Source organism: Chiloscyllium plagiosum, chromosome 1 (assembly GCF_004010195.1).
Source record: "Chiloscyllium plagiosum isolate BGI_BamShark_2017 chromosome 1, ASM401019v2, whole genome shotgun sequence".
NCBI lineage: Eukaryota > Metazoa > Chordata > Chondrichthyes > Orectolobiformes > Hemiscylliidae > Chiloscyllium > Chiloscyllium plagiosum.
This window is the reverse complement of record NC_057710.1, coordinates 69,036,806-69,052,776: the sequence shown is the minus strand read 5'-3', so window position 1 is coordinate 69,052,776 and position 15,971 is coordinate 69,036,806. Positions and strand designations below refer to the sequence as shown.

The following is a 15,971-nucleotide window of genomic DNA, read 5'->3' as shown; positions in this document are numbered from 1 at the left end:
GTATAGACAGAGTTTCAGAAACAAAGAAGGAACCAGGTCAGCCTCAAGTGGAGTTCGAAAGAATTAAACATAATAATTTTGATAGCTAAGTGCAGGCTTTAAAAATAAACAAGATATATCAGGATCTAAGAGAGATTATTCTGCTAGAGGAGTTTAAAAACTCACTTCCAGAGATGATAAGAATTCATGTGGATGAACAGAAAGAGAGGAGTGGCAGAGACGGGAGATGAATATGCATTGGTGCAGAAGGTGAAGTTTAACCTCTGACAGGAATTTCATCCTGTGAAGGATAGAAATTGGGAGATCGGGAGATCCTTCACTACAAAACAAACAGTAGATCACACTGGAAATAGTTTACCACAGGTGAAGAAACGAAATCCAAGAGGGTGAAAAAAAGGTGAAAGGCCTCAGGTATTTCCACTGTGGTAAGGCAGGATACAAAGTTATAGTGCTGGTCATTGAAGAAAGGTACCTTGGGAAAAGATGTTGACAAAAAGAGGCTAAACCAGTGGGATTAGTGGAAATAGTAAAAGGAAACATCAAGAAAAGTCAAGGAGTTTCAGGCAAGTGCACAGCCTAGGCAGGGCCTGGTATTGACTTAGTGATCGATCTCTATAAAGAATTAACTCTGTAGGTAAAGTTTACTCAGGAAGAACAGGGGGAGAAGGGCAAGAAAAGTTACAATTCTAAGAGATACAGGATCTGGTCAGTCTCTAATAAAGAGAGTGATGAAACTATTTGCACTCTTTCTGGCATGTTACCCAACCGGGTGTTAATTTGTGGAACAGATGCACAGAGATTTAGTGTTCCCCTGTGTAAGATCAGTTTGAAGAGCCAAATCAAGACTGGGGAAGTAACAATGGAAGTGATCGACAAAGTTTGAGTTCCAGGAATACAATGTGTTCTTGGATGTAACTTAACAGAATCCAAAGTGGGAGTGATGCCCATTGTGGTGGAGAAGCCAAAAGGATCGATAAAAGATCTATATCATGCATACTCAGAACAGGAATAACATGTCATCCTGAGGGTTATCTTAACAAATCTTAAGGCAAAAATGGAGACCACGGCAGGTTACTGCAGAGGGGAAATGGGCGGAAGTGCACCAGATTCTGTTGTCAGTAGCATAGTGACAGGAAGCATTACGGGTAGCATATGAATTACCAACAGACGGTCATCTAGGTGTGAGGAAGCCTCAGGCTAAGGTACAAAAGCATTTCTATTTGACCTGGACTGCATAAAGATTTGGTTGAATTTTGCGATAAGTCATACATGCCAAATGGTAGGTAAGCCACAGGCAGTAATAAAACCAGCACCTTCTGGGTCCTTTCCTTTTTTGAGGATAAGAGAGATATTTGCCTCTTTCAGCGAAGGCGGGAGACAGCCCTGACTATACTTTCATGCATGTTATGATTAATTGCGTAGGTTCCCTCCATAAAAGTAGGAATCAGTATTTGATAAGCATAATGGATGTGACTACCAAGTTTCCAGAGACAATTCCATTATGGAGCCTTAAGGCAAAAGGGTATTGGAGGAGTTGGAGGCTTTCTTTACCCAGTATGGGTTACCAGAGAAACTCTAATTTTAGTGCTAAACTATTTAAGGTAGTCATGGATAAGTTTAGGCATATTGTTATGACACACAGTGGCGAACCTCTCTGTTAATTAAACTAAATACCCAGTAAAGCTCACGTTGCCTTGTAATCTGTTAGAATATGAGTGACAGAATGACCAAGTTCCACTATTTAAACAAAATATAATTTTTTTTTAACTCTAAGAAGTGAGCATTAAACAACAACTATTCAGAACTCTAAGGCCTCCTTTCTCCTAAATGCTCATTACCTGAGCAGAGAGAGGAGTTGAACACAAGGCTACAGGGTTGGTGCAGGAGGGGTGGGTTTTGGATTCTTGGATAATTGGGGTAGGTGGGTCCTCTACAAGCAGGATAGTCTTCATCTGAACCAGAGGGGTACCAATATCCTGGGGGGGGGGATATTCGCTAAGGCTATTGGGGTGGGTTTAAACTAATCCAGCAGGGGAATGGGAACCAAAATTGTAGTTAGAGTATAGAAAAGGTTGAGATATCAAGTTTCAGGGATGCAAGATGGCACCGGCAAGCAAGAAGTTGGTTTCAAGGAGCATCTGGAATAAGGTGGGTGAACTTGCAGCATGGGTTAGTACCTAGGACTTGGATGTTGAGGCCATTTCGGAGTCATGGATAGAGCATGGACAGGAACAGTTGTTGCAGGTTCCAGGATTTGGATACTTCAGTAAGAATGGAGAAGATGGTAAAAGAGGGGAGATGTGGCATTGTTGGTCAAGGACAGTATTATCGTCGCAGAAAGGATGCTTGGGGACTCGTCAACTGAGGTAGTATGGGCTGAGGTTAGAAACCGGAAAGGAGAGGTCACCCTGTTGGGAGCTTTCTATAGGCCTCCGTATAGTTAGGGATGTAGAGGAAAGGATAGCAAAGATGATTCTCGATAGGAGTGAGAGGATAGTAGTGGGAAGTTGCATGTGGAGTCAGGAGATAGGGGAAGCACTAAATGAATATTTTGACAGTATTCACTCTAGAAACAACAATGTTGTTGAGGAGAATACTGAAATATAGGCTACTAGACGAGTGGGTTTGAGGTTTTCAAGGAAGAAATCCTGCAGAGTGTGAAAATTGATGAGTCCCCTGGGTTGGATGGGATTTATCCTATTCACTCTAGAAAACAACAATGTTGTTGAGGAGAATACTGAGATATAGGCTACTAGATGAGTGGGTTTGAGGTTTTCAAGGAAGAAATCCTGCAGAGTGTGAAAATTGATGAGTCCCCTGGGTTGGATGGGATTTATCCTAGGATCCTCTGGGAAGCCAGGGAGGAGATTGCCAAGCCTTTGGCATTAATCTTCAAATCGTCATTGTCTACAGGAATAGTGCCAGAAGACTGGAGGATAGCAAATGTGGTTCCCCTGTTCAAGAAGGGGAGTAGAGACAACCCTGGTAATTATAGACTGGTGAGCCTTACTTCAGTTGTTGGTAAGGTGTTGGAAAAGGTTATAAGAGATAGGATTTATAATCATCTAGAAAAGAATAATTTGATTAGGGATAGTCAGCACGGTTTTGTGAAGGGTAGGTCGTGCCTCACAAACCTTATTGAGTTCTTTGAGAAGGTGACCAAACAGATGGATGAGAGTAAACCGGTCGATGTGGTGTATGTGGATTTCAGCAAGGCATTCGATAAGGTTCCCCACAGTAGACTATTGTACAAAATGCAGAGGAATGGGATTGTGGGAGATATTGCAGTTTGGATCACTAATTGTCTTCTTTCAGCAAGCCAGAGGGTGGTGGTTGATGGGAAATGTTCATCCTGGAGTCCAGTTACTAGTGGTGTACCGCAAGGGTCGGTGTGGCTGTTTGTCATTTTTATAAACGACCGACCTGGATGAGGACGTAGAAGGGTGGGTTAGTAAATTTGCAGACGACACGAAGGTTGGTGGAGTTGTGGATAGTGACGAAGGATGTTGTAGGTTACAGAGAGACATAGATAAGCTGCAGAGCTGGGCTGAGAGGTGGCAAATGGAGTTTATTGCAGACAAGTGTGAGGTGATTCACTTTGGTCAGAGTAACCGGAATGCAAAGTACTGGGCTAATGGTAAGATTCTTGAAAGTGTAGATGAGCAGAGAGATCTCGGTGTCCAGGTACACAGATCCTTGAAAGTTGCCACCCAGGTTGACAGGGTTGTTAAGAAGGCATACAGTGTTTTAGCTTTTATTAATAGAGGGATCAAGTTCCAGAACCATGAGGTTATGCTACAGCTGTACAAAACTCTTGGAGTTGGAGCACTTGGAGTATTGGGTACAGTTCTGGTCACCGCATTTTGAGAAGGATGTAGAATCTTTGGAAAGGGTGCAGAGGAGATTTACTCGGGTGTTGCCTGGTATGGAGGGAAGGTCTTACGAGGAAAGGCTGAGGGACTGGAGGCTGTTTTCGTTGGAGAAGAAGAAGGTTGAGAGGTGACTTAATTGAGATATAAGATAATCAGAGGGTTAGATATGGTGGACAGGGAGAGCCTTTTTCAAAGTATGGGGACGGCGAGCATGAGGAGGCATAGCTTTAAATTGAGGGGTGATAGATATAGGACAGATGTCAGAGGTAGATTCTTTACTCAGAGTAGTAAGGGTATAGAATGCGTTGCCTGCAACAGTAATACATTCGCCAACTTTAAGTACATTTAAGTCATCATTGGACAAGCATATGGACGTACATGGAATAGTGTAGGTTAGATGGGCTTCAGATTGGTGCGACAGGTCAGCGCAATATCGAGGGGCCTGTACTGCGCTGTTATGTTCTATGAACTATAGACCAGTGAGCCTGACCTCAGAGGTGGGCAAGTTGTTGGAGGGAATCCTGAGGGACAGGACGTACAGGTATTTGGAAAGGCAAGGATTGATTAGAGATAGTCAACATGGCTTTTGCATTAGAGGTACAGTTAGTAAGTTTGCAGATGACACCAAAATTGGAGGTGTAGTGAACAGTGAAGAGGGTTACCTCAGATTACAACAGGATCTGGACCAGATGGGCCAATGGGCTGAGAAGTGGCAGATGGAGTTTAATTCAGATAAACGCGACGTGCTGCATTTTGGGAAAGCAAATCTTAGCAGAAGTTATACACTTAATGGTAAGCTCCTAAGGAGTGTTGCTGATCAAAGAGATCTTGGAGTGCAGGTTCATAGTTCCTTGAAAGTGGAGTCGCATTTGGTATGCTTTCCTTTATTGGTCAGAGTACAGGAGTTGGGAGGTCATGTTACGGCTGTACAGGACATTGGTTAGGCCACTGTTGGAATATTGCATGCAATTCCGGTCTCCTTCCTATCGGAAAGATGGTGTGAAACTTGAATGGGTTCAGAAAAGATTTACAAGGATGTTGCCAGGGTTGGAGAATCTGAGCTACCGGGAGATGCTGAACAAGCTGGGGCTGTTTTCCCTGGAGCGTCGGAGGCTGAGGGGTGACCTTATAGAGGTTTACAAAATTATGAGCAGCATGGATAGGATAAATAGACAAAGTCTTTTCCCTGAGGTCGGGGAGTCCAGAACTAGAGGGCATAGGTTTAGGGTGAGAGGGGAAAGATATAAAAGAGACCTACGGGACAACTTTTTCACACAGAGGGTGGTACGCGTATGGAATGAGCTGCCAGAGAAAGTGGTGGAGGCTGGTACAATTGCAACATTGAAGAGGCATTTGGATGGGTATATGAATAGGAAGGGTTTGGAGGGATATGGGCCGGGTGCTGGCAGGTGTGACTAGATCGGGTTGGGATATCAGGTCAGCATGGACGGGTTGGACCAAAGGGTCTGTTTCCATGCTGTACATCTCTATGACTATGAGTTTTACAGAGGGACATACACACACCCCTGCGCTTCCCAGGGATAATCTCTCCAACATTGTCCTGTGCAGGGCAAACGTGGAACCTGTCAAACATTTGCAGTAAAAAAGATGTCTGTGGCTGCGTGCTATTTGGAGACTTACCCCACAGAGGCAGCTACAGCAGTCATATTGTTGGTGTGCAGTCCGAATGCCCCAGAGAGGGGCCGAAGATGGACGGGGTATTGGGGACAGGGGTTCGTGCGCTTTTTGCTGGGGGTTGGGGTCTCTCACTGTATGCTGCTGCTGTCTCCTGAATGTGGAGCAGACTTTAAAAACTCCGAGCCCCAGAGGAAAGGCATTTAATCAATTTTCCAAATAATCGATTATCCAAACGAAATACTGCCCGCCCATCACGTTCGGATAATCAAGTTTCCACTGTAATGGTATGAGAGAAAAAGATTTGAAGCCATCTTTTCATTATGATGTTTTTTTTTAAAAGTGAGATGTATTACAAAGTCTGAAGAAGGATTATGCCCAAAAATTAGACTCTCTGGCTCCTCAGATGTTAACTGACCTGCTGTGCTTTTTCTAGCGCCACACTTTAATAATTCTGACTCTCCAGCATCTGCAGTCCTCACATTCCCCTAGATGTGCGAATGACTACTGAATGCAACCTTAGTTAAACACCCTTTGTCACTAGAACCCAGGCAATGTCAGAACCACATATGTAGGGCTCAAAAATGACAACCGGTCAATCAGCTAAAAAAAAAAGACTCCACTGAAAACAAAAATGGGGAGGACATCACCAATGGCAATAAACAGAGAGATGGATGGACACAACTTGCACTACAGGGAGCGAATACCCACTGGAGGAAGCACCTGACACCCAGGGAAATCTGTTTGTTAAAGTGGGGGATCAAATCCACAGTGGAGTTGCTGAGCAAAGTTTTGCCTTGCTTCAAAGCATCAGGTAAATCTTCTACCCCACCTGTATTCATGGAGGTATAGGACACCAGGACCCCTCCATCACCTTGACAAGCTTCTGTCTCTGCTGAAGGGAGGGCTGAGTTCACATGATACGAATGCAATCTTGCATGTGTAAGGACAACCATAGCAATTTCAACAATTAAATAAGCATCTCCTTACTCCACAACACACTGCTGATAATTTACCTCCCTTTTTGATTAAAAAAAGTCACTCAAGTCTCTATTATTTTTTTTTGGGGGGGGCAGTGGGAGGAAGGAAAAGCAGCTTTGTAGGTCAGTTAATTACGAATACTATTCATTAAACCTTACCTCCTTGAATTTGATTCCTGCTTGCCTTTTGTATGTTCCAGATGTGTCAATTTATCCTCAGCCACAGGAGTCAATAACGGTTTGGTGTCATCTGCCATATTTCAGAATATTTGGATCTCCAAGGCCTGGTTATATTTTCATTAGTTACTGTTCTTTTATGTACCTATAGCACAGTGATATAAAGATAAACATTCAGGTAGTTAATAGAAATTGTTGTCATACAAGCAGATGCAGATTCAGAATGAAAATGTTGTTTTAAATACACTCTGGTTGTGAAGTCACTAGCTGAGTCAGCATTTATTTCCCATTCTTATTGCCCTCAAGATAGTTGTGGTGAGCTGTCTTCTTGAATCACTGCAGTCCATGTAGACCCACAATGCTGTTAGGAAGGGGATTCAGGATTTTCATCCAACTAAAAAAATCTGAAGGAATACCAACATATTTCCAAGTCAGGACGGTGAGTGGCTTAGAGGGGAAAATGCAGATGGTGGTGTTCCCATGCATTTCCTGCCCTTGCCCTTCTAGATGGAAGTGGTCATAGGTTTACAAAGTGGATCAACAGAGCATTCTACAGTCTATCTTGCAGTTAGTACACACTGCTGCTGCTGAACATTGCTGGTGGAGGGAGCAAATGTTTGTGAATGTTGTGCCGATCAAGTGGCTGTTTAGTCCTGGATGGTGACGAGCATGAGCAATATTGAAGCTGCAGCCATCCAGACAATTGGGTCTATGCCATCAGACTCCTGACTTCTGCTTTGTAGATGGTGGACAGGTTTTGGGGAGTCAGAAGGTGAGTAACTTGGTGCAATATTCCTAACCTCTGATCTGTTCTTGTGCTTACGTAGAGTCCAGTTCAGTTTCTGGTTAGTGGTAACCCATGGGACATTTACAGTGGGGGCTCGGTGATGGTAATGCTACCGAGTGTCAAGGGGCACTGGTTTGTATCTTTTATCGGATGTCTATGTTTGACATTTGTGAGGTGCAAACATTACTTGCCAACTGTCAGCCCAAGCCTGGTTATTTTCCAGTCTTGTCATATTTGGACTGGAACTGCTTCAGTATCCAATGAGTTGCAAACAATGGTAACCATTGTGCATTCGAGTGAACATCCCTACTTCTGACATGATGATGGCGGGAAGGTCATTGATGAAGCAGCTGAAGTACACCACCCCGAGGGAACACCTGCAGAGATAGCTTGGAGCAGAGAAGACTGGCCTGCAACTACTACAACCAATCCTGTGTGCCAAGTGTGACTCCAATCAGCTGTCTCCCTTCCCACACCCAAACAAACTGGGTATCACTGAACAGGTGCTGCTTGATAGCACTGTTGTTAACATCTTCCAACATGATACTCGTGACTGAGTAGACTGACAGGGGTGATAATTGGCCAAAATAGATTTGTCTTGCTATTTGTGCAAAGGATATTCTTGGGCACTTTTGGGTAATTGCATTGGAACAGCTTAGCTCGGGTTGTACTAAGTTTTAGAGCACAAGTCTTCAGTACTATTGCCAGAAGGTTGCAAGGGGCCATTAACTTGGCAGTGTCCAGTGTCTCCAACTTTTTCTTGATGATATGTGGAGTGAATCCAGTTAACTAGAGACCGGCATTGGTGATGCTCGAGACCAATGGAGGAGGTTAAGATGGATCACCCACTTGTCACTTGACGATGACCCAGGGAAATCTTCAGCTGGAAGGAGAGAGACAGTCTACACTTAAGTGCTAAAAGGTGTCAATAGTGTTATCCAGCAATACTACTCAGGATTAACCTGCTCAGTAATGCCTAGTTTGGGATCAACCAGGGCCACTCAACTCCTGGCCCCATTACAACCTTGGTTCAAACATGGGCAAAAGAGCTGAATTCAAGAGGTGAGACAAGTGTGACACAGCCCTTGACATCAAGGCTGTATTTGACCGAGGATGGCTTCAAAGAACCCTAGCAAAACTGGAATCAATGGGTGTCAGGAGGCAAACTCTCCAGTGGTTGGAGTCAAACCTGGCACACAGGATGATGGTCATGGTTGTTGGAGGTTAGCCATCTCAGCAGAAGTTCCTCAGGGTAGTCTTCTTGGCCCAACCATTTTCAGCTGCTTCAAAAGGCCTTCCCTTCATCATAAGGTCAGACTTGTCGATGTTCAACAGTGGTTACACAATGTTTTCCAGTACAATTCTCCACTCCTCAGTCCATATTCAAATGTATCAAGATCTGGATAATATCCAGAGGCATGAGCTGACAAGTGTCAAGTAACATTCATACCACGCAAATGCCAGGCTATGACTATCATCAATAACAGAATCTAAAACACCACCGCTTAGATTACTTTACAGTGTGGAAACAGGCCCTTCGGCCCAACAAGTCCACACCGACCCACCGAAGCGCAAACCACCCATACCCCTACATTTACCCCTTACCTAACACTACGGGCAATTTAGCATGGGCAATTCACCTGACCTGCACATCTTTGGACTGTGAGAGGAAACCCACGCAGACACGGGGAGAACGTGCAAACTCCACACAGTCAGTCGCCTGAGGTCGGAATTGAACCCGGGTCTCTGGCGCTGTGAGGCAGCAGTGCTAACCACTGTGCCACCGTGCCGCTTGACATTCAGTGGTGTTACTAATCACTGAATTCCTCCATTATCAACCTCCTGGAGGTTGTCATTGACCAGAAATCAACTGGGTTGCCACACAAAAATAGCAGTTCCCACAGCATGTCAGAGGAGTACTGCTGCAAGTAACTTCACCTGATTACCCAAAGCTTGTCCATTATGTACAAGGCACAGGTCAGGAGTGTGATGAAATACAAAGGAATCTGGATTATCTGGCATTTGATTAACCAAATTTTGCATCATCTGAACAAGCTCACAAGGTCCCAATACCGATAACATAGTTAGCCACGCATCAATTATCCAGCATTCAATTAACAGAATAAAATACTCCCCGCCCATGTCGTCCAGATAATTGAGGTTCCTCTGCACTTCCCATTTGCGTGGATTATTGCAGCTCCAACACAAGAAGCTTGAGACAATCCAGGACAAAATAACCTGTTTGATTGGCATTACATCCACAAGCACCCACTCCCACCACCACAATGCTCAATAGTGGCATGCACTGCTATCTACAAATATGCTGTAAAAATTCAAAAGATCCTCAGACAGCACTTTCCATTTGCATCTAGAAGGATAAAGGGCAGCAGATACATTGGAACATCACCACCATCAAGTTCCCCTCCAAGCCACTCACCATCCTGACTTGGAAATACATTGTCATTCTTTCAACGTAGCTAGGTCAAAATCCCAGAATTCCCTCACTCAAACCACAATGGGTGCATTGCAGTGGTTTTAGTAGACAGTTCACCACCACCTTCTCAAGGGCAACGAGGGATGGTCAATAAATGCTGGCCAGACAGCAACACCCAAATGCAACAAATTAATAAGAAAAACACATGATCAACAACTGCCTGAAGCAGGTTGTGTTTTACTGCAGATCTGAACATTCTTGACCACTGCTATACAACAGAAGATGCCTACCACTCCCTGCCCCATCCGTATTTTGGAAATTCGGTTCACAACACTGTGCTCCTCTGCACTGCTTATGAGCAGAAATTGAAGTGTGAGGACCCAGTTCAGAAAGTAGTGCAGAGTTAGCCTGAGGCAATGAAAGGGCTTCTTTGGGACTGCCTTTTGCCTCAACTTAGAACATAGAACATAGAACAATACAGCACAGAACACATACGCATAAAATGCCTTGGGGTTATCCTTGATCCTATCCGCCAACGGTTTTTCATGCCCTCTCTTAGCTCTCCTAATCCCTTTCTTCTTGTCCATATACAAGAACTCAGCAGCCAACCTAAATGACTATGCCACAACCATTACAGAATAGTTAATCCAATAGTCTGCCCAATCAGACACCATGGATGAACAGGGAGATCCACTATCTACACAAGTCCCGCTATGAGGCATTCAAGTCAGGCAATACTGACCGATACAGGAAATCTGAATGCGACCTTTGTAAGGCCAGACATATCAAAAGGCAGCACAAAACAGAGCTCAAGGCTCAAGACTAACCACATGGACACGGCTTACATGACATAACGGGGTAAAAGGTGAAGTCAAACAGAATCATGGGCAACAGTACATCCCTACCTGATGAGGTCAATGGATTGTATGCTCACTTTGAACAGAAGATCAGTGAAACAGTGTCATCTTTGCTAACAATCCTGAATGCACCTGCACCCCCAGTCACCAACGCAATCATCTTCAACCTCTCCTTCCTATGAAAGTCCCCACCTGCTCTGAGATGACCACTATCCCAGTGCCATTGGAAAAAAATCACAGCATGCCTCAATGCTTATTGCCCGATGGCTCTGACATCCATATTTAGGAAGCAATGCGAGAGATGACTCATGGCTAAAATCAACTCCAGCCTACCAAACTGCCTTGCAATTCACCTACCAGCACAATAAGTCTATGACAGATGCCATCTTTCTCACCCTACATTTATTCAAGGAACGTCTGGATAACAAGGATACCTATATCAAGGTCATATTTATTGATTACAGCTCCATTTCAACACCGTAATTCCAAACAAACTCATCTCGAAATTCCAAGATCTAGGTCTCAGATCTTCTGCTCTGTAACTGGATCCTTGACTTTCTGACCCACAAACTGCAATCAGTAACAACAGGCAAGACCATCTCCTTCACCATAATCCTCAAACCAGTGCTCCACAAGGATGTGTATGCAGCTCTATTATACTCCTTATGACCGTGCGGCCAAATTCTACACCAATTCCATTTATTAGTTTGCTGACAACACATCATTGTACGTCAGATTTCAAAGTGACGAGACAGAATACAGGAAAAAGGTAGGGAGCTTAGCAGTATGGAGTAAAGACAACAATCTTTGCATCCAATGTCAACAAAACGAAGGAGCTAGTCATTGACTTCAGAAAGCAGATTGGAGGTCATGTCCCTGTCTAAAACAATGGTGTGAGGTGGAGATTATCGATAGCATCAAGTCCCTGGGAGTGATCACCAATCTGTCCTGGTCCAGTGTCAACGTGATGGTCAAATAAGCATAACACCTCCTCTACTTTCTCAGGAGGCAAAGAAAATTTGGCATGTCTTCAGAGACTCTGACCAATTTTCATAGATAAACTATGGAAAGCATCCTATCTGGATGCATCACAGCTTGGTATGGCAATTGCTCTTCCCAAGGCCGCAAGAAATTGCAGCGTTGTGAATGTAGCCCAGTCCATAACACAAACCAGTCTTCCCTCCGTTGACTAGGTTGTAGAAACAGACACCCAAGGGTTCAGGTGCATAATCTTTTGAACAGGGTGGTTACGACAGGATTTAGACCGCTTGCCTTCATTCCTCAAACATTTGAGGATACAAATTGGAATGTCACGTTGAAGTTGTATAGAACATTCGTGAGGCCTCTTCTGAAGTATTGTGTGCAGTTCGGGTCTCCCCGTTATAGGAATTATATTATTAAATTGGAGAGGGTTCAGAAAAGATTTACTGGGTTGTTGTCAGGAATGGAGGGTTTGAGTTGTAAAAATAGGCTGGGATTTTTGATCAGACCTCTTTCGCTGCACATTCTGTGGTTGTAACATTATTCTACACTCCTTTCTGCTAGCCTGATGCACTTTGTATGCCCTGTATAGCACACAAATCAATACTTCTCATTGTAACTCAGTACATGCAACAACAATCAAATTAATAACAGATACTTTGCAACCAGATCATTTGACCTCTGAAAACATTGCAGACTTACTACATTCAAAAAAACTTCTGTTCTTACAAATTCAAGACTTTTGTGCTATGGTCAGTGTACTCTACTGTCAAAATATTCTTTTGAAAAAGCTCAAGATATACATGCACAGCCAATATTACAAGTTAACAAATTACAAAAACATCCAGCCAATTAATTAATATTTTAGACACCACTTGCATAACAAAAGGGAACCCTCTTGTTCTTAAAACTATGACCCCTAGCTCTAGTATCCCCCACAAGATAAAATATCATTGTTATCCACCCCAAAAAAGTCCCCTCAGGATCTCGCATTTCAGTAAAATCACCGCTCATTCTTTTAAATACAAATGGGTTTTGATCCAACCACTTTTCAAAGAGAAAGTCTTGATCCCAGGAATGACTCAAGAGAAGATGCTAAGTTTAGAAAAGTATAGATTCAACGGTGATTAAAGAGAATTTTATAAAATAACGAAGGAATTAGATTGAGGTAGTTTAGTGATTTCAGCAGAAAATGTTAGAAGACGAATAAAGTGGAGAAAATAACAATGCTTGCAAATGACGGAGAGATCAGATAAAGCTTGAATGAATGTTTGGTAAATCTTTCTCCAGAACATAATAGGCATGATGTCATCTTGTACTCAGAATGCTGAGGCATTGTATTCCTTCTCAGTGATAAAAGTGAGTTCACAGACTCTCAGAGCAATTTCAGTTAAACACATCCTTCCATTCTGTCCCTGTGGCCCTCCAAGTTCATTTCCTTAAAGTGCCCTTCTAATTTCCTTTTGAAACCATTTACAGTCCACATTCCAGCATCCACCTGGTAGCAAGTTCCAGGTCACTACTTTAAAAACAAAACGTTGCTCCTCACTGTCCTGCAACTCTGACCTCATTGATGTACCAACAGCTTAACAGATCGACTTTGCTTTGCTAAATTTTTCTAAACTGGTCATAATCAGAGGACACTTATGCATCAAATTTTCAGTGGTTATTCTGTGGAGCACAGGATATTGAGAGGAGGAGATTTGATAATCAAGTAGTTTCTCTTCAGGGTCACTGTTACTCTGGATGTAGATTTCCAGATCATTTAAATCAGAGCCAACAGAAATAAATTGTTACAGGATTGTATTAGGATTTTAGAAGACATCCCACTATGATTATAACCATGAATTTCCACAACTCTGGATAATAGCTTCGCTGGCAATTTCCTGCTTTCTGTCTCCCACCTTTCTTGAAAGGTAGGGTCATATTTGTAGATTTCTAATCCACTGAGACTCTTCCAGAATTTCTTAGCTACCATCAGTTCTCAGGAAAGGTCACATTAACATTGGGCTGATGAGTGGCTCAGTGGTTTGCACTGTTGCCTCAGAGCCAGAGATCTGGGATTAATTCCAGCCTTGGGTATAGAATTTGCACACTCTGTGCCTGTTTCCTCAGACTAGTTTCCTCCCAAACATGTACAGATTAGGTGGATTGCCAATGTTAAATTGCCCATAGTGTCCAGGGATGAGAGTGTAAAGTAGATTACCCATGGGGATAGGGTAGATGAGTGGTATGCTCTTTGGAGGGTCAGTGTGGACTCGAATGGCCTTCTTTCACACAGAGGGTTATATGATTTTATGAAATCTGCCTCTCTCCACAGATGGTAACACACCCGCGTTTCTCCAGCAATTTGTTTTTGTTTAACTCCAGACTAGATGTTCGGCAGGATATCAGAAGGACACACCTTAGGATGTCAGAGGAAGAAACAGCACCGCCCAGCAAGTTACATTTAGTATACTAATAGTTTCGTATACCAAAAGGTTTCTGATTTAAAATCCCAAATCTGCGAGTCATCCTAAATCGACAGGTGTACATTTGTACTCATTCTCGTTGAAAAACCAATTGCGGAATCGATTACAAATTCTAGAAACCAGAGAAAGATCGCGTCAATGTAGCCTTTGAGACGCACATAAGTAAAAACCGATACTATGCGAGTGGCACAATTTCTGAGCAGGTATTTCAAACTACTTCGAATACAAGCTGGGTTTTTTTAATGCTGTCTCTGCAGTCTTTACAATTCCAGCAGGTCCCAAACGTCTGCTTAATTTGCCAATTAATTATTTCCAAGGAAGTGAAACTTATCTTCAACATAGAGAGTAGGCTTCTTGAAATATCACTGAAAGTTTACTCGACTGGAAGGGAAAAAGAAAAGCAGATCAAGAGTGCGTTTAATACCATCCTCACCCTATAATTAGGCCATTTCTACCAGTGGTCATCAGAATGAGGTTTGAGTCTGTTGGAGGCTGAGGGAGTGAGTGACTCAGAAATCAAGTGCGCCGAGAAGTGACAATCTGTTCGTACCATTGTCTAATGAAAATCGGTACTTGAAAAGCAAAATGTTTTATAATATGAAAGTAAGAGACGTGTGCCTTTCAGCCTCCTGGAAACAGCGGATCTGCTCTAACATCCCCTAACTTGTTTCTGTTTAGATTTGCAGGACCTGCTTCTGTGTAAGTGGTCTCAGGCAATGACAGTGTCTCACTGCAGTACAGTGCAGATAGCTGCAGCAGTGCCCGCGTGCCTCACCTTACCTGGTTCCAGGTTCCCTCAGCGTTCCACCGGGACCAGCCCGATCGCCCGCTCCGTCTGCGCAGGCGCAGTTCAACTTCCCAGGCCGCAGCTGTAGAACTACTGTTCCCAGAAGCCTCTGCTGCCTGGACATCAAGTAACAACTCATCAATTGAAAATAGTACCGCAACCGGCGGGTAAATTTTACCTTCAACAGCAAATTTTAAAAATCCCCACTATTTATTTGCAGCCGGTCACGGCTCGCTACCTTCCCGGTCAAGGTTTCCGCTGAAGTCAGCTACCAGGAGTCGTCGTCATCATCACGTGCGAGAACTAAGCCGGCTTCCTTTGTGGTGTGCGCGGCGGCGTCACGTGATGCCTGTCAGCGCTCAGCCTGGTGACTCACAGAATGGTGACGGCACAAAGGCCATTCAGCCCGCATTGTTCAAGCTGCTTCCAAATCCTATAATCTTTTCTCTTCAGATTCCAGTTGCCTTTAGAGGGGAGCAGATTGAATCTGTTTGTAGCACTCTCTCAGACAGTGCCTTCCAGATGTCCACTCTTTCGGCTTCTCGCATGTTGTTGCTTCTTTTGCCAACCAAACCTGCTTCTCGATCTTCCACTACGAGTCAAAAAGTGTGGCGCTGGAAAAACACAGCCGGTCAGGCAGCATCCCAGGAGCAGGAGAATTGACGTTTCGAGCATAAGCCCTTCATCAGGAATGGAGAAAGTGAAGACTGCAGATAATGGAGTATCAGAGTTGAGAGTGTAGGAGAATCAACGTTTAGCTTATGTCTGAAACGTTGATTCTCCTGCCCCTTGGATGCTGCCTGACCTGTTGTGTTTTTACAGCACCATATACTCGACTCTTCGTCAAGAATGCTAATGCTGGAAACATCAACTCTTCTGTTCCTGGGATGGTCCCTGACCAGCTGTGTTTTTCCAGCACCACAATTTTTTACTCTGATCTTCAGCATCTGCAATCCTCGCTTTCCACAACCAGCGAACAGTTTCTCCCTA

General features: G+C 43.7%; 1 protein-coding gene across 6 annotated transcripts in view; it reads right to left on the bottom strand.

Annotated features, from left to right (window-relative positions):
• Positions 1 to 15,292, bottom strand: part of slc38a9 (solute carrier family 38 member 9) — a 72,405-nt gene extending 57,113 nt beyond the window's left edge. For 2 of the 6 annotated variants that reach the window (XM_043688643.1, XM_043688682.1), the window contains exons 1-2: positions 14,975 to 15,153; positions 6,647 to 6,809 (exon numbers count right to left, since the gene is read on the bottom strand). In XM_043688643.1, coding sequence (XP_043544578.1) covers positions 6,647 to 6,744 — 98 coding nt within the window. In that variant the 5' untranslated portion in view covers positions 6,745 to 6,809; positions 14,975 to 15,153. The other 4 variants (XM_043688650.1, XM_043688658.1, XM_043688666.1 and 1 more) reach the window with 4 other exon arrangements.
• Between the last annotated feature and the right edge of the window lie 679 nt (positions 15,293 to 15,971).